The sequence below is a fragment of the Phyllobates terribilis genome, unplaced genomic scaffold, assembly GCF_046119375.1.
Source record: "Phyllobates terribilis strain yellow unplaced genomic scaffold, ASM4611937v1 Scaffold_11__3_contigs__length_659146591, whole genome shotgun sequence".
NCBI lineage: Eukaryota > Metazoa > Chordata > Amphibia > Anura > Dendrobatidae > Phyllobates > Phyllobates terribilis.
In genome coordinates, this window is record NW_027362771.1 from 327,195,589 (window position 1) to 327,219,502 (window position 23,914).

A 23,914-nucleotide genomic window follows, 5' to 3' on the forward strand; every position below is an offset into this window, starting at 1 on the left:
AGCTCCTGTGCCAGCCTCCAGGATCAGTCATGTGACCGCTTCATATCATGTGACTCTTACGTCAGAGCCTCCAGGACCAACTCCATTCTAGAGACTACCGGGACAAGCGGTCAGACAATGTTGGCGGTGACTGCGAGGAGGGCTGTGCCCAGAGGGCTCGGGGCAGGCTGGGCCTCTGTGGTGATGCTGCGGCAGGTCAGACACAACGTACACGCCTTATACCCGTTACATATCCAGCAGTGTCCGCCCTGTATTACACTGGAGCCGTGACCATGTTCTTATTATTTGGGGAGGTACTAAAAAGAATGAATCTAGAGCTCAGTGGTAGTGTTTCTCCTTGGCTTGCGGGTGTGAGGAGTCTTACAGGCCGTGCAGTGCTCCTCTGGAAGCTTACATAGAGGACAGGAGCTCTAGTGCCACCTGCTGGAAGAATGAACGTTAGAAGTTGTTGGTATAATAGGATTCCTGGGCATCGCAGCCATGGAGGAAACATGAAATATCTGCAGATTAAAGTGGAATGAATGTAGATCACATAAAATGCGATCTGAGTATCCTTTCAGATTGGGAAGGAATATGGAAAAAGTGCAGTCTATTGCAGAATAAAGATTGGGGGGGGGGTCATAGATTATATGTCCAGCCTGCAAGGTGTGAGTGACGTCCAGCCCACACAGGGGAAGGGGGGCAGAGTGAGACGCGTCCAGCCCACACGGGAGCGCGGTGGTTAATGTGACTTACAATTAGCCCGCAGGGGGAAGTGATGCGTGACCAGCCCACGAGGAAGGGAGAGCAGTGTCGCACATCCAGCCCACACTGGGGAGGATGAGTAATGCGCGTTCAGCCCATGCTGGGGGGGGGGGGGGCAGAGTGATGCCCATCGAGCCCATGCTGGGGGGGGGGCAGAGTGATGCCCATCGAGCCCATGCTGGGGGGGGGGGGGCAGAGTGATGCCCATCGAGCCCATGCTGGGGGGGGGGGCAGAGTGATGCCCATCGAGCCCATGCTGGGGGGGGGGGGCAGAGTGATGCCCATCGAGCCCATGCTGGGGGGGGGGCAGAGTGATGCCCATCGAGCCCATGCTGGGGGGGGGGCAGAGTGATGCCCATCGAGCCCATGCTGGGGGGGGGGCAGAGTGATGCCCGTCGAGCCCATGCTGGGGGGGGGGGGAGCAGAGTGTCGCGCGTCCAGCCCACACTGCAGAGGAGGAGTGATGCGCGTCCAGCCCATGCTGGGGGGGGGCAGAATGTGGCGCGTCCAGCCCACACTGCAGAGGAGGAGTGATGCGTGTCCAGCCCATGCTGGGGGGGGGGGCAGAGTGATGCCCATCGAGCCCATGCTGGGGTGGGGGGGCAGAGTGATGCCCATCGAGCCCATGCTGGATGGGGGGGGGGCAGAGTGATGCCTGTCGAGCCCATGCTGGATGGGGGGGGGGCAGAGTGATGCCTGTCGAGCCCATGCTGGATGGGGGGGGGGGCAGAGTGATGCCCATCGAGCCAATGCTGGGGGGGGGGGGGGGGAGCAGAGTGTCGCGCGTCCAGCCCACACTGCAGAGGAGGAGTAATGCGCGTCCAGCCCATGCTGGGGGGGGGCAGAATGTGGCGCGTCCAGCCCACACTGCAGAGGAGGAGTGATGCGTGTCCAGCCCATGCTGGGGGGGGGGGGGGGGGGCAGAGTGATGCCCATCGAGCCCATGCTGGGGGGGGGCAGAGTGATGCCCGTCGAGCCCATGCTGGATGGGGGGGGGGGCAGAGTGATGCCCGTCGAGCCCATGCTGGATGGGGGGGGGGGCAGAGTGATGCCCATCGAGCCAATGCTGGGGGGGGGGGGGGGGAGCAGAGTGTCGCGCGTCCAGCCCACACTGCAGAGGAGGAGTGATGCGCGTCCAGCCCATGCTGGGGGGGGCAGAGTGTCGCGCGTCCAGCCCACACTGCAGAGGAGGAGTGATGCCCATCGAGCCCATGCTGGGGGGGGTGAAGTGATGCGCGTCATCATATGAGAGCTTGTTTTTTGATGGACAAATTGTAGTTTTGAATGGCACCATTCACTTTACCGTACAATGTGCTGAAAAATGGGGGAAAACTGGAAGTGCGATGAGATGAATAAATCATTTCATTTACTTTTCACTGGGAAAAAGCGAGGTGATTTCAGGCATTACCACCAGGATTCCTGCAGCTTTTCCTCTTTTACTTAAAGGTGTTGTCCAGTAGTTATAGAAGGGTCTCCTTTTTTCCTAGAAACATAGATCATACTTTTCATGCTGTATTGAATGCCTTCACGGCGACATAATAAAAGAAAGCTTTTAGCATATATTTTGCCCATAGAAATCTGTGTATATGCTTGTATTGATATAATCTTATAACACTGCTTCCTGTATTAAATGGAACTCGTATATTTGACAGGTCAGCTCAATACCAAACTATTCTTTCCCCAAAGAGGTAAAGATTGTGGAAGTCGGACCTAGAGATGGATTGCAGAATGAAAAGGTGTGTGCCATCTCTGCCTGTAATTATTTCTAACTCATGATATATTAGTGAGTAATACTTATCACCTTCCTCTTTTATCTGCGCGTTCATACAGTTGTCGTATGTTATGTCGTACATTAGGCGTCCTGTATTTGTAACAATCTTTTAATATTCTTTGAAATTCTGCCGACATTTCTTTATTTTTTTGCAGGGTATTGTCCCAACTGAAGTTAAAATCCAGTTGATTAACATGTTATCCGAGTCTGGCCTACAAGCAATAGAAGCTACAAGCTTTGTGTCTCCAAAGTGGGTTCCGCAGGTATGTAGATAAGGTAATCAAGAACACATTAATTGGCCAGTCCACTCTTGAAAAGGCATGTCTAAAGTAGCAGATGAGTAATGGCTGCAGCAGCTACATCATACATTGTAGGGTAGGTGAGTAATTATGTAACATGCAATGAAATTATTTGGTGTCGAAGGATCCTTTTACCTAACCAGGTAGACTTTACATTTCGATCCGCTGATCGTTTCTATAACCTGTATAAACTGACAGTCAATCTGTTAATCAATGCCTTTGGTACAGCCTATTAAGTATAGAGCCAAGCGAGACCTGGGGGCCTTTATTAGGCTCTCAGCTATTATTCTTTCACCCATCAGGTCCGTGCCTTACTCTTCCCTCTGTCTAGTTACCTATATGCCAGGGTCGCTATTAACTTGGACATCTAAGAGGTTAATTCCATACCTGCGGAGTGGCCAATAATGTATGATACAGCAGCATTTTTCAGGCTTAGCAGCACCATTGGGCGCTGGCACCCTATACAGCTGCCACATAAAAACAGCACTGAAGAAATAAGCTTACAGTTCTGACTTACATAGTCAGTCAGTGGCGTGCAAGTGGTTAAACAGATTCTATCAAAGATAACCTCAGCCCCCTGCTATGTTAGGGCATATGGACACCATATAAGCCATACTGAAGAGTAACTGCTCGTCTGTGCAATCCATAGACCATTACCTGTTTGCGGTTGCTGACCAGGAAATAAAGATCCAAGATGTAGCTTCCATATGTAATAACAAGAGATCCCTGGGGGTAGAAAAGAAAGAGCAAGTTTCTTTTCTAAACTGTATAAACAGTGTTATTGAAGAAGTAATCACGTACTTCTCCACGTTATAAAGTCAGTCAGTGGTATGTAAGTTGTTAAAGGGATTTTGTCATAGAGATAAAATGGAGAACTTCTCTATGACAGTGGTTCCTTCTAGAGTTCAGCAAAAAGATTTGCAGGACCCTTGTCCAGAAGCCTTATCTGTAGTCCGTGTCTGCACACCAGAGACCTGTGAACCTTCTACCAGCTGGGACCTCCAGCCCATCTTCTGATTAGTATGCTAATCAGAAGAGGTGCGAGGTTTGCAGGGTTATAGTTCATCTTTACAAACACTACCTACATGGTGGCACTGGACCAGAAGCCTCATTTTGCACCAATCTAGTCTCTTCTCATCCATGCATTAAATGGACTGTCAGTGATCCAGTGATTTGCAGTCGCTGCTGGGGAAATATAGTCAGATGCACCAACAGCAATAACAGCCGATCACAGGGTAACCAAACAGGCTTTTTTTTTTTTTTTTAAAGGGGTTGTGTGTCTCCTAGTTACCTTGAAGCCTCACTGTGTTGGTTATATTGTAATTTTAAAAGACTTTGCAGTGGATCATTCTTGCTGTTTATGAACATTTAGAAGAAAGCGCACAGGACTTTGTGTGCTGCTGGAGATTTACAGTCAGTATTAAGGGTATGAAGCACGGGTGTCTGTGCTGCTGGAGCTTTACAGTCAGTAGTAGGACTATGAAGCACGGGGGTATGAAGCACGGGTGTCTACTGCCAGAGCTTTACAGTCAGTAGTAGGAGTATGAAGCACGGGTGTCTGTGCTGCTGGAGCTTTACAGTCTGTAGTAGGAGTATGAATCACGGGTGTCTGTGCTGCTGGAGCTTTACAGTCAGTAGTAGGAGTATGAAGCACGGGTGTCTGTGCTGCTGGAGCTTTACAGTCAGTAGTAGGATTATGAAGCACGGGTGTCTACTGCCAGAGCTTTACAGTCAGTAGTAGGAGTATTAAGCACGGGTGTCTGCTGCTGGAGCTTTACAGTCAGTAGTAGGAGTATGAAGCACGGGTGTCTACTGCTGGAGCTTTACAGTCAGTAGTAGGAGTATGAAGCACAGGTGTCTGTGCTGCTGGAGCTTTACAGTCAGTAGTAGGATTATGAAGCACGGGTGTCTACTGCCAGAGCTTTACAGTCAGTAGTAGGAGTACGAAGCACGGGTGTCTGTGCTGCTGGAGCTTTACAGTCAGTAGTAGGATTATGAAGCACGGGTGTCTACTGCCAGAGCTTTACAGTCAGTAGTAGGAGTACGAAGCACGGGTGTCTGTGCTGCTGGAGCTTTACAGTCAGTAGTAGGAGTATGAAACACAGGTGTCTACTGCCAGAGCTTTAGTCAGTAGTAGGAGTATGAAGCACGAGTGTCTGTGCTGCTGGAGCTTTACAGTCAGTAGTAGGAGTATGAAACACAGGTGTCTACTGCCTGAGCTTTAGTCAGTAGTAGGAGTATGAAGCACGAGTGTCTGTGCTGCTGGAGCTTTACAGTCAGTAGTAGGAGTATGAAACACAGGTGTCTACTGCCTGAGCTTTACAGTCAGTAGTAGGAGTATGAAGCACGAGTATGAGCTACACTACAATTGTGCTCACAGTGTGAAATATGCTTAATAAACAGTACCGTTCTCTCTCACTTAGATGTCGGATCATATCAATATAATGAATGGAATAAAGAGGTTCCCCAATGTCAGCTATCCTGTGTTGACTCCAAATCTCACTGGTTTTCAAAAGGCGGTAAGTTTCATTTGACTTGTTATATTAGGCCTCACTCAGACATAGGTAAAAATGTGCCCCGTTGTTAATCAATGTTCTCAATCCAATGTTCATCAGTGTTTTGATAGTGTTCGTTTTTACCATTAGTGTTTTAATAGTGATTTTTCACTGATGGAAAAAAAAAATTGCAAAATGTTTCCAAATGTGCTTGATTTTTCTATCGTGTCTCTAAAATAGTTGTGCATTAGCAAGTCGCAGACAACTTGAACAGATTTTTTTTCTAAGAATTGCTATCATGTGACACATATAACCATAGCCTTCTGGAGAAAACAACATTTCTGTGAGTTGTGAATGCAGGGTGGTGGGACGGAAATCTCAACCAGAAGCAAAATTGTTTAGTTCTTGGAATAATCCTTAAAAAATGAACTTAAAAACTTTGGTGCTTTGTGACTATTGTCCAACCGAACCACGTAATGTTGTAGCAAGGTCTGTCCACACATGGGGTAACAATATGTATTAGTGTCAGGCTTAATAAATGGCATTAACTTGGCTGCATGTGTGGGTTATCATCATGCTTCTCTTTCAGGTTGAATGTGGTGCCAAAGAAGTAGCCATATTTGGTGCAGCTTCTGAGCTTTTTAGTAAGAAGAATATTAACTGCACCATAGAAGAAAGTTTACAGAGGTTTGAGGCAGTGACAGAGGCAGCTAAAGCAGCAAAAATACCTGTACGAGGGTAAGACTCATGGATTATTAATTTTATGTGAAGATCAGTATTCTTGATCTCTTACTCTTGTAAAAGGAGGAATTTGCAATAAAGGGAACCATTTCAGCCCCTGTAATCTATGAATGGAGATAATAAAGTGGTTGTAGCAGTAAGTTCGCCACCACCATGACAGCCCCAGTGCGGCCTCCCGTCACAGACTGGCTTCCTTAATCTGGGAGTAGCATCAGGCATATCTATAAAGATGCTTCACTGTAATGTAATGGTCCAGTACAGGATACTTCTTTAGGAACTATCACTATTTATTTTCTCACATGACATAAGTCATTGTGTCTTAGGCTGTGTGCCCACTATGCGTTTTTTAAGCGTTTCCACAGTGGCAATTCCGCTGCTGAAATGCTTAAAAATCGCTTGGTAGAAGGCCTGCCATGTTCCCCAATGATAATCCGCATGTGCTGTGCACATGCTGCGGAAATTTCCGCTGCGGATTATCATTGCGGAAAAATCTGCAGCACTACCAATTATTTTGCGGAATCGCGGCTTTTTCGGCGCCAGTGACTTGCATTGGAACGCATGGAATCTGCATCACTGGATCTGTACATGCGGATTCCATGCGTTTCAATGTGCGGATGGTACCCGGGTTTGGAGAAGAGGAGTCTCTCCTCCAGACCCGGGTACCATAGTACCTGTAAAAAAAAAAAGAATAAAATAAAAATATACATTATACTTGCCTTCTGATGGCCCCCAGTGTCCTTAGCGATGCGTCCTGGCTTGCCTTCAGCTCGCAATGGTCTAAAAAGGACCTGCCATGACGTCATTTAGTCATGTGACCCGTCACATGACTAGATGACGTCATGGCAGGTCCTTTTAGTCCACTGCGAGCTGCCAGCAAGCTAAGACTCATCGGATAAAGACACCGGGGGGCCATCAGAAGGTAAGTATAATATTTATTTTTTTACCATTCTTTCGGTCACCCTATATAAATCCCTGCCGGTTGCATGGATTTGTATAGTGTGACCAAGTTGACAAGCACTTTCCAAGTGATGCTAAAATCGCTTGGAAAGTGCTTGACAACCCGCATGCGGAAATGCATGTGAAGAACGCTTCACTTCCGCTTGTCCCTGGCAGGAAAATGCATGTACAATCTGCATGTACAATCCGCAGGCGTTTTTTCTGCCAGGGAGATGCAGAAACGCTCAGTAAAAATCCGGAGCATTTCTGCATCGTGGGCACATAGCCTAAAGGGAATTTTTACTCTAAACTAATGTTATGATTGTATGGGTGCAGTTACCATGATTACAATGATACCTTTCTTGTAGAAAACTGCCCTATTATACCTGAAAAGTCTGACTTTGCAGTTGTATGCAATTTAGCTGTAAGTGCTCTTGGCGTGTCAGTGCACTTCCAGGTCTGCGGCCCTCACTGCTTCCCTGCTCGGCACTTCCTTCTAGTCTATGATTAACATATCATCCAAGGGGAAGTCGTGTGCCTTTCTTTTTGGTGATATCTCGCAAGCAATGTCTCTGCCTATATAGACTGTTGCTGGCACACAGATCAGACCTAGCTGCACCACCCCAGGAGATCTCAACAAGGGAAGGTAGATAACTTTGCCTGGATTACGGTAATATGTGAATCATGCATGATAAAAGTGCCAGGCGAGGAATAAGCTGTGGGGGCCGGAGACTTGGAAGTGCACTGACACGCCCAGAGCACTTTCATCTAATTTGCATAAAATTTCAAAGTCAGATTTTTCAGGAATTTCAGGGCAGTTTTTTACAAGAAGGTTATAAATTAATTAGGGTAACAGCGCCAATGCAATTACTTTAGAGTAGAAACTCCTCCTGATAGGTTCCTTTTAAGTGCCGGTATATATTAGTATTTAACTGGAAGGTCTCATTTACACATTGTAGACTTGATCAGTATTTTTCATTATTGTATTGAAGCTAAATTCAGGAGTGGATGCAAAGACAAATATAAAACTTGCTTTTATATTACCCTTGTTTTAACCATAATTTTGTCTTCAAAATTCTGACCAGATCTACAAGTGTGAATGAGGCCGAACAATCTGAATGGCTTAACTCTTTCTGAGAAGCTGCAATCTATCAAACTAATTGTGCCAGAATTCTGGTGTAGTTCGTGCAACAAAAAAAAACTATGGGGTTGATTCATTAGGAGTGACATCTTAATGAATTTGTCGCATCTTCTCAGCATTGTTGTGCATCTCGCCAGGAAAGCTGTAGAAAAAGGTTGTAGAACGATGGGTGATAAACATGGCACCAGTAGTTCCTGAGCCCAGCATCATTTTCAGACCCAAATCATTTGATTAAGTATTTTCTCTGCATTACTTGGAGCTGATGAAATGATTTCTGTTATTCTGCACTAAGTCACCTTTACTTCTGTTGTCAGGTATGTCTCTTGTGTTCTTGGTTGCCCATATGAGGGGAAAGTGTCTCCCAGTAAAGTGGCTGAGGTAAGTCGCATTACAAAGAGTTGTAGAAAAATATTTTCTATATATTATTTGGCGTATTTTAGACCGACATGTGGTGAAAAATGACCGTATACCGAATATCTGCATTTTCCATGGCTTAAAATGCTTGAGCACCTTTTGTTAAAACGCTTGTGTGTTCTGCCGAACATCTGTTGTGCTTCGTGGAAAAGTAAGAATATATTAACAGCTAGGTGTTATCATTCTCCTGTCCACAAATGTGTTCCTACAGGCACTGATTGTCCAATGTGAGACTATGGAAGACATGACACATTGACAAGTGGAATGGTAACTGCCTGTAGAACCGAAAAACGTCTGTCCCTCATCCACTGGACGCCATAAAAGTGCAATTGTAGAGCTCTATTGGCTGTGGTCACACCAAGAATGGGGCTGCCAGGTCTACAGGCCAACCCCTGTTCTTTGCACCCCTTTCACAAAATGCATTGTAAATTCCCATCCCAAAGTATTCAACTCAGCCTGTTAACTCTAACGTTGTGTTCATGCATTATTTGTATATAGCGTGTATATAGACCCCATTATTAAGACGGGAATACATGTGTAGCCTTTTACTCTAGGCCAGGCTGAGATTCAGATTTGGTTTTAAAAAAACAACTAAGTGTAGATGCATACAAAGTTTTTTCTGGGGCATTCAAAAAGCCTGATACTGAAAAAAATTATTTGCTCAAAAAACCGAACATAGGAAAACAAAGTGGTTATAGGCTATGTTCACACATGTTGGCTTTTTCAGCATATTTTGCTGCAGATTTTATGCAAATTTTCAGCTGCATTTCGCAGTACCAGCAAAGTCTATGAGAAACCAGAATTCTCTGTTCACGCATCTTGGGTTTTTTTTGTTTTTTTTTGCTGCGTATTTTGTGTCTTGGTTGGGTTTTTGGAAAATAGAGCATGACACTTCTTTCAGCGTTTTTTCAGCGTTTTTTTCACCCATATGAAGTAATGGGTGGTAAAAAAATCACTGAAAAAACGTGCCAAAAATGCAGGTAAATTTTTTTTCAGCGATTTTGATGGCAAAATAGAATGGGGTTCTTTTTTTCACAGAAGTTTATGTACAGCATAAATAGAGACAGAAGGACAGTGAAAAAAACGCATAAAAAAACGCAGCAAAACCTGCGTTTTTGATGCCGCTAATTTCCTGCCAGAGATCAGCTTTGCTGCAGATTTCTGAAGTAAAAAAAAACACAACATGTGGGAACATAGCCTTACAATAGACCTGAATAGGAAGAGTCTTTAAACATTTTAAAACATTGTAACAGGTGCTTTTTGTAGAGGACCTGCTAAAAAAAACCTTCTAAAAGTCCACGGTTAACTATGTTTTAGGGGTTATACATAACCATGTAGAAGTAAGATGTGGTAATATTAAAATGTAACTTTTATTTGATATGCAATAAAATAGATCAAAGTGAGTATCTATTCAAATCACAAATTAAACTTGCAAGGTCCTCATGACCCCAAATCCAGAGACAAGTGCATGTACTGATATAAAATTCTACAGCAGAAAATTATATATCAACCACTAAAATGAGTATAACTTTAACCTACCTTACTGCAATATCTTCTGGGTATGCATTGAATCTGTATGGGTAAAGACTTTGGCTAAAGATAATAGAGTTATACACCTACCTGTCACCTGTGGTGACTGCCTCTAACATGGCGCTGCTTCTTTGCAGTCCCCAAGTAGCGCATGACCGCCTAGAACATAGCGCTGACTCTCAATGCACAAGTGTGTTCCACTGCTATATTATGCGTTCTGGTGACCTGCGGCAGCACTACGTCACCGGAAATGATGACCAGGCGGCTGAGGATGCGCTCCACGGCTGAAGCTTGCGCTCCAGATGCCAGAAGTAGGTCAGATGCGACCGGAAATGACGCAGCCGTGAACTCTAAGGGCGACTGGCATAAATAGAAGCTCCATGTTGGGAGCCATTATGGCGCTCATGGTCAAATGTGACCACCTAGGAGGATAACTGTCAGAGTCTGTCTTAGTGCACTATGTGTTTTCTGTGGTGATTTGTGTATTTAGATGTTTGTCCTGTATGTTTGTTATCTTAAGGATAGGTGTGCGGCACAGTAGCACCTTTTATTATACTTATGTCGGACTCTAAATTATCAGTGTTCCTAAGTGCAATTTGCGTACAGCTGGTCACCATTTGCCTAGTTTCTTAGGTAGGTGTATAACTCTATTATCTTTAACCTACCTTACTGCAATATCTTCTGGGTATGCATTGAATCTGTATGGGTATAGACTTTGGCTAAAGTTATACTCATTTTAGTGGTTGATATATATACTTAGTAAAATTTTCTGCTTTCCAAGTGATGCTAAAATTGCTTGGAAAGCGTTTGTCAACCCGCATGCAGAAATGCAAGTGAAGAACGCTTCACTTCCGCATGTCCCTGGCAGGAAAACGCATGTACAATCTGCATGCGTTTTTTTCTGCCAGGGAGATGCAGAAACGCTCAGGAAAAAATCCTGAGCATTTCTGCATTGTGGGCACATAGCCTTAGTCCTATATTAGTCTTCCCTTCATTTTCAAAAAACATTTCCAAACCTTTAAAATCACACACAAAATCACCTTCATATTAATCACATTGCTAGTCCTGAGCAATTCAACTACATGGATCTGAGTCCTAGAATTAGTAGCCGGGAGGTTTACTGAAATCATGACTGTAGTGCGCTGCGTTTTCCCTTTCTGATGTATTTCTTATACGAGAAGTGCCTCCAGCTGACAGCGAGTCTTAAGCCCCCGTCACACTAAGCGAGATCGCTAGCGAGATCGCTGCTGAGTCACCAGTTTTGTGATGCAACAGCGACCTCAGCAGGGATCTCGCTACCTTTGACACGTAGCAGTGACCAGGCCCCTGCTGTGAGATCGCTGGTCGTGTCAAAATGGCCTGGACCATTTTTTGATCGTTGAGGTCCCGCTAGGAAGCATGCATCGGTGTGTTTGACACCTTACCAACGACCTCGTTGGCGACTCAGAACTGAGACACATAGGCGTGCATTTGCGTTGCATCGTTATACCGGTCGCTACGGGTCGCCGTATCGTTGCTGCGTCGTTGGGAAGATCTGACTGTTTGACATGTCACCAGCGACCACACAGCGACGCAGGAACGATCCCTGACAGGTCGTATCGTTGTCGGGATCGCTGTAGAGTCGCTAAGTGTGACAGTACCTTTATATTTGTCCTTGGGTGGAGCTTCAGCTTAATGACTTCCAAACATATTTGAGAACTTCATCTGTTACACTACAATTATATGACACTAAATACCTCCATTGGGAGCTAATAACACTATATTGCAGAGCTGCCCTGATTAGGCAAAGAAAAAAGGATGTCTATCCCTTTGCCTATTGTATTCTGACTGCACCCTTCAGTATCCCTGCCCTCTAAGTAATTTCATCCTTCCCTTATATAATATTTAATTCCATTTACTTACGTCTCAGTAAATTTTATGTTCCTTAAACCCTCCTAATTTGTATGTGATGTAGTGCTAATGTATTAAAATATTTACTGATTGCCGTCTTCCCCAGTTCCAGCGCCGCTCTGGTCCTCTTCTGAGTCACGAGCGCTTTCTTCCAGCTAACACCCGCACTGCTGTGTGGGTGGTGCTGCTTTCAGAGAGCGGCTCCATAGGCTTACATTATGAAAGTGACTTGTGGCCCAGTGTGAGCTGATTAGTCTATTTCTAGGTCATGTGACCCAGAAGAGGACTGGAGCGGCGTTGGAAACCAGGGAAGGCGTCAATCGATAAGTATTTTAATACACTCGCACTGCATCACATACATAATTAGGATGATTAAGGGAAACAAAAGATTACTGAGACTTTTTTAATTGTCTAAAATAGATGCAAGTAGAAGTACTATTTTAATCAATTAACATCCTACATTAATGTTAACTAGCAATTAGACAAAAACAAAGTAAACACTTGCATACCATACAAGAATTAGATTGTACTTGTCTGTTGTCAGGTGGCGTTCAAGATGTTTTCCATGGGTTGCTACGAGATCTCCTTAGGGGACACTATTGGAGTGGGGACACCTGGCAGCATGCGAGAAATGTTGGCAGCAGTTCTGGATGTCATTCCTGCCAAGGCTCTAGCAGTTCACTGTCATGATACATATGGGCAGGCTCTGGCCAACATACTTGTGGCTCTGCAGGTAATGTGTGCATTTTGCTTATTTCCATGTGTAAGTGTGCTGCCATTTCTACCATTGGGGCTTGAGGATAATTATCCAGCCTCCTGTCTTAGTCCATCCTCCATTTAAACAGATACACAGTGTGTGTATGTAAATGTGTGTATAAAATAGATTATATATTTGTGGTTTCCTTAGGTCTGTTTGGGTTTTCGTACAGGGATTTTTATATGCCCTAAATGTTTTATGGGCGATTATCTGCTTGCAGCACAACACGGAGCTAAAGAAACAGATGAAGCAGCACATCTGGCTTTTTTCTGATCTCTCATGGGTTATACAGAAATAGCCGAATTAGCGCGCTTGGCTGTTTCCAGTTTATTACAGTGTAATGTTGTATGTACAGACAACTCTCTACCAGGAACAAGGGGTGCTATAAGATCTATGGGGTTGGCACTAGCAGACTTTAAACCATTTTTTTCTGGCATATCTACTCCCTTTAAAGTGATTTTCCACATCCTGGAAGATGCTCAGCTCCTGCATCGGTGCCATTGCAGCAATATTGGACGTCGTCTTCCAGCACTCAGATGACGTTGGTGTGCCATGTAAGCGCTGCATCCAATCGGCGGCTGCTAATGGGTTGCTTCTCTCATGCTTCAGTCAGACAAAACTTGGACATCTAATGGAAATGTGAGGACTACAGCCCATTAGCAGCTGCTGCAGCCCTCACATGCCATAGCAGTGTCACGCAAGTGCCGGAGACCAGGCTGTGAGTAGCTGTCTTTTTTTTTTCCCCTTCTCCCATGACAGCACCACCTGACAGAGGGTATCCGCCCACCAAGGACAGGAACCTACTGAATAAAAAGGCGGTACCTCTCCTCCGCATCAGTTTTGGTTCCTGTCCCTGATGGGAGCCTCACCAGGTGGTACCTCACGTACCTGGATTATGGACGGTGCGGCCTGGAGGCCGTGGAAGCAGCAGATGGTCCCTGTTCCCAGCCCGTCTGGCTGCTGCCCGGGTCTGCGTGTGGGGAGGAGGTGCTGTTTCTGGATTCCTCCCCGCGTGCGCCGGGGCCTGCGGCCGGGTCTGCGCCTCGCAAAGATGAACTGAGCGCGCCGGCCGGCAGGTCTTCTGGACTGCGCACGTGGGGGTCGCGTCGCACCCTGTGGCGGAGCGCGCCGGAAGTCCGGGCTGCGCACGCGCGGGGTGCTGACGCGCCCTATCACGGAGTGCGCCGGAAACCGGGTCTGCGCATGCGCGGGTGGGAAGCTGTCATCCCGCTGCAAGCGCGCCGGGTGCCGCTGGGCTGCGCACGCGCAGAGGCAGGTGGATCTGCGGGTAGCGCGCCAGCTGGCTAAAATTTAAAAAAAAAAAAAAAAAAAAGAGAGATGAGCACACTGCCGGAAAGGGAGGAGCCTAAAGGAGGTGGAGCCCTACTGCTTTTAAGGATGGGGAGCAATCAGGATGGCGGTGTCTGCATCCCCGCCATGATGGATGAGGAACCGCAGTCACCTGGGCAGCAGCTGTCACCGCCACAGGAAGTACAGCAGCAGCCACAGCCATCAAAGCAGCGCAAGCAGCTCAAACAAATGGAACGGGAATCTTCCCATCGACAAAGTCACAGCAGTGAGGGGCGTACGAGTTCCGACAAGACTGGTCAGAAAAGACTTCGTCAGTCCACCTCCGCCAGATGGGAGCCCTCATGTGAACGGCAACCACCGCCTCCGGTACCCTAGTCTGAACGGCAGTGTGGTGAGTGATCTTCGTGAAAGTCTCACCTTGAATAATGTGCTCTTCTCTCTCTCTCTTTTCCTCCTTCTTCTCCTTTTATTTCTTGGGGCAGGAGGCGAAGAAGTGTAGTGCTAAAAGTAAAAACAGGGAGTGTGCTTTATGCAAAATCGGTCTTCCCACCTCCTATGCCAAAAACCTATGCTCGGACTGTATTCAGAAAACCATTGCAGAGGAGTCCCCCAGGTTTTCTTTAGAATTAAAGGATCTAATCCAGACAGAGGTCAGAGAGTCCTTAAGAGGCTTAACCTCACTCAAAAAGAAGAAGCAAAAACTAGTTTCTTCAGAATCAGAGGAATCAGTGGAGTCCCGTTTTACGAGAGAACTGCCTTCCTCCTCTAATCACTCCTCATCGTCATCGGAGTCTTCGGATGATGATGGGGGGGGCAGACCTTGTTTTTCGGTTGAGAATACTGAGAGACTAGTTAAAGCCGTCAGAGGGACTATGGGTATTACCGATACCAAAGTGCCCAGAACAGTCCAGGATGTTATGTTCAGGGGCTTAGACCAAAGGAGGAGACGCTCATTCCCGGTCAATGACAGGATTAAATCTCTGATAGAAAGGGAATGGAAGAAACCGGAGAGGAAGGGTCAGCTGCCGTCATCCTCCAAGCGGAGGTACCCCTTTGAGGATGAGGATGCGGCTAAATGGGACAAAACCCCTAAGATTGACGTGGCCATTTCAAAATCTTCAAAAAAAAAAAAAATCCACTCTGCCCTTTGAGGATTTAGGAGCCTTAAAAGACCCGCTGGATAAAAAAGCGGAGTCCTTCCTTAAGCAAACCTGGGAGTCGTCAGCAGGGGCCCTTAAACCGGCAGTAGCAGCGACCTGCACTGCTAGATCTATGATGATCTGGCTTCAACAATTGGAAGACCAGATCAGGGGGAATGTGTCCAGGGAGAAAATTCTATCAGACCTTCCTCTTGTGCAGGGAGCGGCTGCATTCCTGGCAGATGCATCGGCAGATTCAGTTAGGCTGGCTGCCCGGTCTGCAAACCTCTCTAATGCAGCCCGTAGGGCGCTATGGCTCAAGAGCTGGCCAGAAGATGTGCAGTCAAAGTCTAAACTGTGCTCAATCCCTTGTGAGGGGGACTTCTTGTTCGGCAAAGGTCTAGATGACATCCTAGATAAAGCCGCAGGCAAAAAACATGGATTTCCCACGGTGTCTGGTTCCCGATTTAACAGTTTCTTTCGGAAGAGAAAATACAGCCGCAGTAAAGCTCCCAGAGACCAAGGTAGCTGGAAAGACCGAAAGCCGTATAGCAGAGGCTTCATGTTTGGGGGTCCCTCCTCCGAGAATAAGAAAGCCCCTAAGTGACAGTTCCCCCCGGGTGGGAGGAAGATTGTCCCACTTCCTGCCTGCCTGGAAGGAAATTTCATCCAATTCTTGGATCTTAGGGATAATCAGGAGGGGGCTCACATTAGAGTTCAAAAGCAGGCCCAAGAACACTGTCAAAATATCAGCCCCAGAGGTTTAGCGGAACAGATAGCCTTACAGCAGGAAGTTCTCTCTCTGCTCATGAAAGGAGTTCTGGTGGAAACACCTGCACCCGAGCAAGGAAGAGGATTCTATTCGACTCTCTTCCTAATAAAGAAGCCGGACGGCTCCTTCAGGACCATTGCGAACTTAAAGAGACTGAACGACCATTTAATCTACAGGCCTTTCAAGATGGAAACAATAAAATCAGCCATAAAGATGTTATTTCCGGACTGTTTTATGTGCGTCCTCGATCTGAAGGACGCCTACTACCACGTCCCGATTTTGCCAGATCATCAACAGTTTCTAAGAGTAGCTGTACAATTCGGCAGGCACGTAAGGCATTTTCAGTTCGCAGCTCTTCCCTTTGGCATTTCCATGGCGCCGAGAGTCTTCACAAAAATCATTCTGGAGGTCACAGCGCACTTGAGGGAAAGAGACATTTTGGTCATCCCTTATCTGGACGACTTCTTAGTAGTGGGCAGATCAAGTCAACTCTGTGCTCTAGCCCTGGCGGACGTCATGGCCAGTCTAAGACGCCTAGGTTGGCTGTTAAATCTGGAGAAGTCAAGGCTGGAACCAAAGAGGGTTCAGTCTTTCCTGGGTCTCATTCTGGACTCAGAAAACCAAACCTGTCTTCTGCCAGAGGAAAAGAAACTGAAGATCAGATCCCTAACATCTCAGGTTGTCAGCAATCCGACCATGACCCTGAGGAGTGCAATGTCTCTGTTGGGTACAATGACGTCTTGCATCCCGGCGGTTCAGTGGGCCCAGCACCATTCCAGATGTCTTCAACAGGAGATTCTGGCAGCGGACAGGCGGCTCAAAGGTCGCCTGAATGGGAAAATATCTCTTCCAGATGTTGTGATCAACTCCCTGGACTGGTGGACATCTCCGGTCAACCTATCTTTGGGGGTTCCTTGGACCTTCCAGGTGTCGGATACAATTACAACAGACGCAAGTGCGGAAGGTTGGGGAGCTCACCTAAGGGATCGTTCTGTACAAGGCCTCTGGTCGGACAGCGAGACAAGTCTCTCTTCCAACATGAAAGAGCTGTTGGCAGCCAGAAACGCGCTAAAAGAATTCAGTTCTGTTCTTCAGGGTCCTCACGTCAGGATAATGTCAGACAACAGATCAACAGTCGCCTACATCAATCATCAGGGGGGTACCAGATCTCTCCCTCTGATGTTAATAGCGGATCAGATCTTCAGGTTTGCCGAGAGTCGGCTGGTTACGCTCTCGGCACTGCATATAAAAGGGGAAGAGAACATAAAGGCCGATTTCTTGAGTCGTCACATCTTGAAACAAGGAGAGTGGGAGTTGAATCCAGCCGTTTTTCAGCAGATTGTGGATCGGTGGGGACAGCCCCAGATAGATCTGTTTGCAAACAGACACAATCGGAAGACCGAAACCTTTTGCTCCCTGAATCCAAAAGAGGGGGCGTTTGCGGTGGACGCGCTGCAGATTCAGTGGGATTTCACTCTAGCTTATGCCTTTCCCCCTTTAGTACTGATCCCTATTATCCTGAGGAAGATCCGAGAGGAACGGGCGAGGGTTATATTGATCGCCCCGTTCTGGCCCAAGAGACCATGGTTCACTTGGATGAAGAGAATGTCCCAAGCAGATCCATGGGTTCTTCCGGACATCCCGGATCTCCTCAGGCAGGGCCCAGTCTGTCATCCCCAAAGAGCGGGCCTGCATTTGACGGCTTGGATTTTGAGAGGTCGCTATTGACGCAAAGGGGGGCACTGTATAATTATGACTTGGCAGCAAATAGATGGATCATTAGATTTATTAAAGCCTGTCATAGATCCAGACCTATTCCTGTTCCAAGAATGCCTCCTTGGGACCTTAATTTAGTTCTGGAAGCATTAACCAAACCTCCCTTCGAGCCCTTAGAGAAGGTTTCAGAAAAAATCTTAACTTTAAAGACTGCGCTATTGGTGGTCCTGACATCAGCTCGTAGAGTCAGTGACTTACACGCACTATCCGTTAACCATCCATTCACTCAAGTATGTATGGATAGAGTAATCTTAAGACCAGACCCGGCCTATCTTCCAAAGGTAGCCTCCAAGTTCCATAGGACGCAAGTAATCACTCTCCCTTCCTTCTATCCTAATCCTAGGGATTCTGAGGAACATAAGCTTCACACCTTAGATGTTAAGAGGGTGTTAGTCCAGTATTTGGAAGTGACAAAAGCCTGGAGAAAGAGTGACGCTTCATTTATATCCTTTCAGGGGGCTAGGAAAGGACTTAAGGTTACAAGGGGGACCATAGCTAGATGGGTCAGGGATACTATTACCTTAGCCTACTCTTCTAAGCAATCTGCCGGTTCCTGAGAACCTGAAGGCCCATTCCACCAGAGCGGTAGCTGCTTCCTGGGCTGAGAAGGCGGATGTGCCCATCGACATTATATGTAAGGCGGCAACTTGGTCATCCCCTGCTACATTTTACAAACATTACCGTCTTGACCTTTCCTCTTCTACTGATCTGTCCTTTGGTAGAAGGGTGTTGCAAGCGGTGATCCCTCCCTCTGGTATTTGATCTCTATAAATCTCTCAGGTGGTGCTGTCATGGGAGAAGGGGAAAAGATCCTAGTTACTTACCGGTAACGGGATTTTACAGAGCCCATGACAGCACCCTATTAATTCCCTCCCCTTTATCACTGTGGTGTGCACTTTTTTTAAGGTGTTTAGTACATATGTTGAGGTGGTGGTTATGTATTAACCTGTCTTCGGAGGCCCTCTCATGCTCTGAAACAAAACTGATGCGGAGGAGAGGTACCGCCTTTTTATTCAGTAGGTTCCTGTCCTTGGTGGGCGGATACCCTCTCTCAGGTGGTGCTGTCATGGGCTCTGTAAAATCCCGTTACCGGTAAGTAACTAGGATCTTTTTTTACTTTACACTGGGGATTACAGCAATTAGTCAGGGTTATTTGACTGCTGAAAACCCTTTAGCCTCCTATTTTGACCCTTAATGACGCAGCCTATTTGGAGCGTTCAGACGTAGCCCTATTTATTTTCACGTTAACAGAGAAATTGCACAACGAATTGGGTGGTCCATTTTTTTTCTAACTACAGATAACCCCATATGTGAAGGGAAACTACTGTTGAGTCAGTACTCTGAAGCGAATAAGCGCTATTTAACTTTTGGCACGTAGTTTTTGGTGAAATGGATTGTAGATATTATGTTGCATTTGAAGAGCCTCTTTCTGCCAAAACAGAAAAATCCCCCCCACAAGCGTCCAATCTTAAGGAATTCATCTTAGGGTGTAGTTAGCATCTTGAACATACAGGTAATTGATAGAATTCTATAACACTTGGGTTTAAAATGAAACATTACATTTTTCCCACTAAAAAGTTGCTTTTGCCCCAAATTTAGCATTTTCTTTAGGAGTAATAGGAAAATGGACCCTGGAATTTGTATCACCAATATCCAATATATGGTCAGAAACTAATTCTGAATTGCCAGAACAGTAGACGATACCCCCCACCCCCAAAAAAGTGATCCCATTTTACAATCTAGACACGCCAGTAACTTCATATTTGAAGGAAGTGCGCATGTTGATACCAGAAGTGTTTCACAGAATTTTATACCATTGGCTCATAAAAATAAAGACATTTTTATCACAAAAAATGTTGTTTTTGCCTCATATTTTTCATTTTCACAAGGGGCAGTAATTGACTATGAACCCTACAATTTATTACACTAGTTCTTGTGAACGCAGCAATACCCCATATGTGGCCAAAAATCATAGAAGTGCCATTTGCCTTTTGGAGCTCAGATTTTCCTGGAATAGTTTGTGGGCTCCATTTGCAGAGCCCCTAATGTGCCAGAACAGCTCTTGGAAGAAGGGGTGGAAGAAACGAAAACAGAAAATCGCTGGGTAGTGAATTGGTTAATAATGAAATTAATGGTATGGTCGTATTGATAGTAAAACGACGATACCTGTCTTATACTAAGCAAGCTTTGAAGTCACATACAAATTAGCCTGGACGTGCATTAGGAGTGTGTCGATATGTATAATATGATTGATTGTCACTATAATTGAGGATAATGATCTAATATCTGTAAATTTACACATGCACACGTATATGCTACTGTTTCTTATCTCCCCATTTGATACACTGTCAATAACATTGTGTCTCTTCCTTGACGACAGATGGGCGTGCAGGTGGTGGACTCCTCTATTGCAGGATTAGGTGGGTGTCCTTACGCACAAGGAGCTTCTGGGAATGTAGCCACAGAAGATGTTGTTTACATGCTCCAAGGGCTTGGCATTAACACGGTATGTGCAATCCTCTTTCTAGGATCGTCTTGTTTCCAACATTTCAGAAGATATTAGCTTGAAGCAGTTGGGCACTTTCTAGACAAATTTCTACAGTGCCCCATGACCACCTGTTGTAAACTTATTAGCACAGTCACATCTATAGCCTGTGAGATGGCAATGGTCTTGTGATTTACCTATACGGCCACTTTTATCATCTACGCAGATGAGGAATGATCCAGGACTGAACGGCACTATTATCAAGAATTTTGCACTGCCTTAACGCTTACCGACATCCACCATACATGTACAGTGCAAGTCTGTAGCGGGTGTATGGAGCGGGCTCACAGTGTAATCTTGCCCCATACCCGGCAGGTAATGGCTGTGGAGCGCCACTAGTGATTGTTAGCCAATTAAATGCTGCTGTCAATCTCTGACAGCTGCACACTGGCATAAGGGCACATCATTCTATGCACCCATTGGCGCTCCCATGATGCAATTGCGGAGCACCGATGGGTTGCTATAACAGCCAGGGGTCTGTGGCCAGGCTTCAAAGCAGACCATGATTTTTACTGTATGCAGCAATATTGTGGCATTTCTGTGTATAGTACAAGCGATAAGATGATCGCAGGTTCAAGTCCCATTAAGGAAATAATAAATACAGTACTAAGAAGAAAAAAAATGTTTCAAAAATAAAAAAAAACATAAGTTCAAATCATCCCCCTCTTTTCCCATTGAAAATAAAAAAATACACATTTGGTATAGCTCAAAAGTCTGATCTATCAAAATATAAAAAATAATTAACCCTATTGGTAAAAAGAAATTTAAAATACCAGAATGTTTCGGTTTTTTTTTTTTGGTCTCTGCAAAACTGCAAAAAAAAATACCGTATGAAGCGATCAAAATGTGATATCAATACCAAAATGTTCTCACACTAAAATGTTGTCTTGCCCCACAAAAGTTAAGCCCCAACACAACCCCATCGACCCAAAAAATGAAAGTGTTACGGGTCTCAGAAAACGGCAACGCAATAAAAAAAAAAATTCTAATTTCTACTTTTTTTTTTTTTTTTTTTTTTTTCACCATTTAAAATAATTTAAAAGAAACTGGAGAAGTTTGTTATCACTGTAATCCTACTGATAAGGAGAGTCCCATTGTCAGGTCATTTTTCACCACAAAATGTACGCCTTGAAAACAATTCACAAAAAACATTGTCAGACTTGCGTTTCTTTCGCAATTTCACCACACTTGGAAATTTTTCCTTATTTTCCAGTACAGTGTGTGGTAAAATGAATGGTGCCACTCAAAAGTACAACTCGTCCCACAAAAAAACAAGCTCCCATACTGTTTGGACACAAAAAAATAATAAAAGTTATGGCTCTTGGAAAGAGAAGGTAAAACAGAAAATACGGATATTGTCAGCTGCGAGAAGGGGTGAAAATTCAGCCAAAGGGTAAGAAATGGGAGTAACTTATGATTGTTAGTTAGAGAATAACAGTTTAGCATTGGCCAACCCCCTTATTGTTAAAATGAAGACATTGTCTTTAATTGAATTGCATGAATTCTTTTTTTCCTAGGGTGTTGATTTAAAGAAACTTACAGACGCTGGGGCCTTTATCTGCAAAGCTCTCGGAAGAAAAAGCAATTCTAAAGTGGCACAAGCACTGTGCAAACTGTGAAGATGAACTCATGAAGGGTGCACAATTGTCCACTCTCAATGTCAGGACCTTTCTAGACACTTCAAAATCTGTTTATTATGGATCAAATGTTCCATGCCACATCTGATTACAGGATCTGCTCCTTGTTGTGGTATTTCACTTGTTTTCTGATCCCAGTGAGATAATGTGTCATTGACAGTAATTATACTTGCAATGAAGACAATCCTCTCCAAAAAAGTTTTTGCCTTTGACCACACACAAAGTACTCTGCTAAAAAAAAGGAAGAGAAACTGGGCAAGAAGAAAAATGTCCAGTGCCACAATATTTCAGAGACTAGGGAAAGTTTTTGTTCTATTAGATTTAAAATATTTATAACTATTCAATGCGAAATAATATGTATGGTGCATATTTCTATTTTGTGCAGTGTCCCTATTTCCCACAGTGTAATATATGGTGTTACCTTAGGTTTTATTAACCAAGTAAGGTTAAGGTAACAATACTCTCATTTATGTTCTTGCCAGGAAACCAGCTGTGGTCAGATTGCTTACTGTGGGAAACACTGACACTTCTTGCCGATATGATGCTACTATAGTCTTACTCCAAAGCAATGCTGCTGTGTTAAAGGGAACCTGTCATGTAAAAAAAAATGCTATTAACCCTCAGATATGGGGTTATTGAAGCTGCCAGCGCACCGAGATCCCCGCTTCTGGGAGGAAATGAACTTAATTCCTCCCGGCAGCTTCGGGCTTTCAGTCATAAGGGTACGGCAAGTGTGGCTTCAGTCACCACTCCGTATACAGTGAGCGGCGGATGTAACAACGCCCTGGGTGTCACTCAGTGCCAGGGGGTGAATGTTTCCATGGTTCTTCTTCCCAATAGCAGAGTTCAGTTATCTCCAAAGATTTCCCATTGGATTGAGATCAGGGCTCATTGTTGATCAGTCTAAAACAGTCCTTTTTTTCTTTAGTTTTGTAATTAATCATTTGATTGAATTAGAAGGTACAAATAAGAACTTACAATATACATCAGTTGCTCTGTACAGAGCAAAGACTTTTGTGATGAAGAATGTAATTAGAATTAGTTGTACCTGCAGAAATGAAAAACCAACGTAATGTAATGAAAGAAAACAATAGTCATTTTTTTCAAGAAATGGGGCACGCAACAAGATTGGTAAATTTCAGGGAAAATAAGAGTTGGATGGTCTTGACTGCATAAAGCTGTTAAGGAACTATGGAGAGAACCAAATTCAGGATCATGCATAAAAGCATAAATTGTTCTAACTTGTTCAAAACTAAATTTATACCTTATAGAGTAACTGCTTGCCCAAAATATAAAATTAATTCTACAGATCTTTATCATGGTCCTTGGCTATGTACTCAAACTTGTCTTACTGGAATATGGCCAAAGATATAAGGGAATTTAAATAGATGTTGATCCACTATTGGTGAGAGGGAAATGATAGATCTTGACGTTTCAAGAATGCTCCCCTACTTTTGCATACACTAAAGGAATGTGCACACTGAGTCTTTTTGCTTAGTTTTTGGAGCAGAAACCAAGTTTTTAAGAAGTTTTATGTTTTTGAAGAGAGTTTCAGGAGTTTCTGCTACAAAATCTGTCTGAACATATCCTTACAGTGGCCAAAAGGTTATTACTAAACCATTGGCTTACTAGATGCCATCCCTATCATTATAGGGCTAATGGCACAAATGAAAAATATTAGTAGACTATACACAGAAAGGAAGAAAGAAATCCAAGTAGGAAAATATCCTGACAAGATCTGAACAGTTTATTCTAAAATACTAGGGAAGAAAGAAATCAAATAGTTACCTTCTCCTTTTTGACGGAAGGGAACATTTGGATATTGGATGGTAGAATTATAATGGTGAAATGTAGGAGATGGAATAATTTTGTAGTCATGATATGATATACATTATTAAGATTGTGTGAAATTGACAACGGTATATCTTTGGTTTTAATACATTGACACAATCGTACTTCGGACTTGTCCAAAATTTAACCCACGTGTTAGTATCTGCTATTATCTTTTATGTTGAC

At 44.7% G+C, this 23,914-nt stretch overlaps 1 protein-coding gene across 1 annotated transcript; it reads left to right on the forward strand.

The window, feature by feature from the left end:
- The first annotated feature begins 21 nt into the window (after positions 1-21).
- On the forward strand, positions 22-23,914 carry LOC141166193 (hydroxymethylglutaryl-CoA lyase, mitochondrial-like). Its single transcript, XM_073652650.1, has 9 exons — positions 22-195; positions 2,397-2,480; positions 2,671-2,778; positions 5,238-5,333; positions 5,899-6,047; positions 8,442-8,505; positions 12,506-12,694; positions 20,097-20,222; positions 21,779-23,914. The coding sequence occupies exons 1-9, from the start codon at positions 118-120 to the stop codon at positions 21,878-21,880; spliced, it is 996 nt and encodes a 331-aa protein (XP_073508751.1). The 5' UTR covers positions 22-117; the 3' UTR covers positions 21,881-23,914.

What these genes read in the sequence shown, in the direction of transcription:
- LOC141166193 (XM_073652650.1), top strand. Translation starts at nt 118, where the DNA reads ATGTTGGCGGTGACTGCGAGGAGGGCTGTGCCCAGAGGGCTCGGGGCA. An exon ending in CTCCAAAGTGGGTTCCGCAG is followed by an intron (nt 2,779 to 5,237) that starts GTATGTAGATAA and finishes TCTCTCACTTAG; the next exon opens with ATGTCGGATCATATCAATAT. An exon ending in AAGGGCTTGGCATTAACACG is followed by an intron (nt 20,223 to 21,778) that starts GTATGTGCAATC and finishes TTTTTTTCCTAG; the next exon opens with GGTGTTGATTTAAAGAAACT.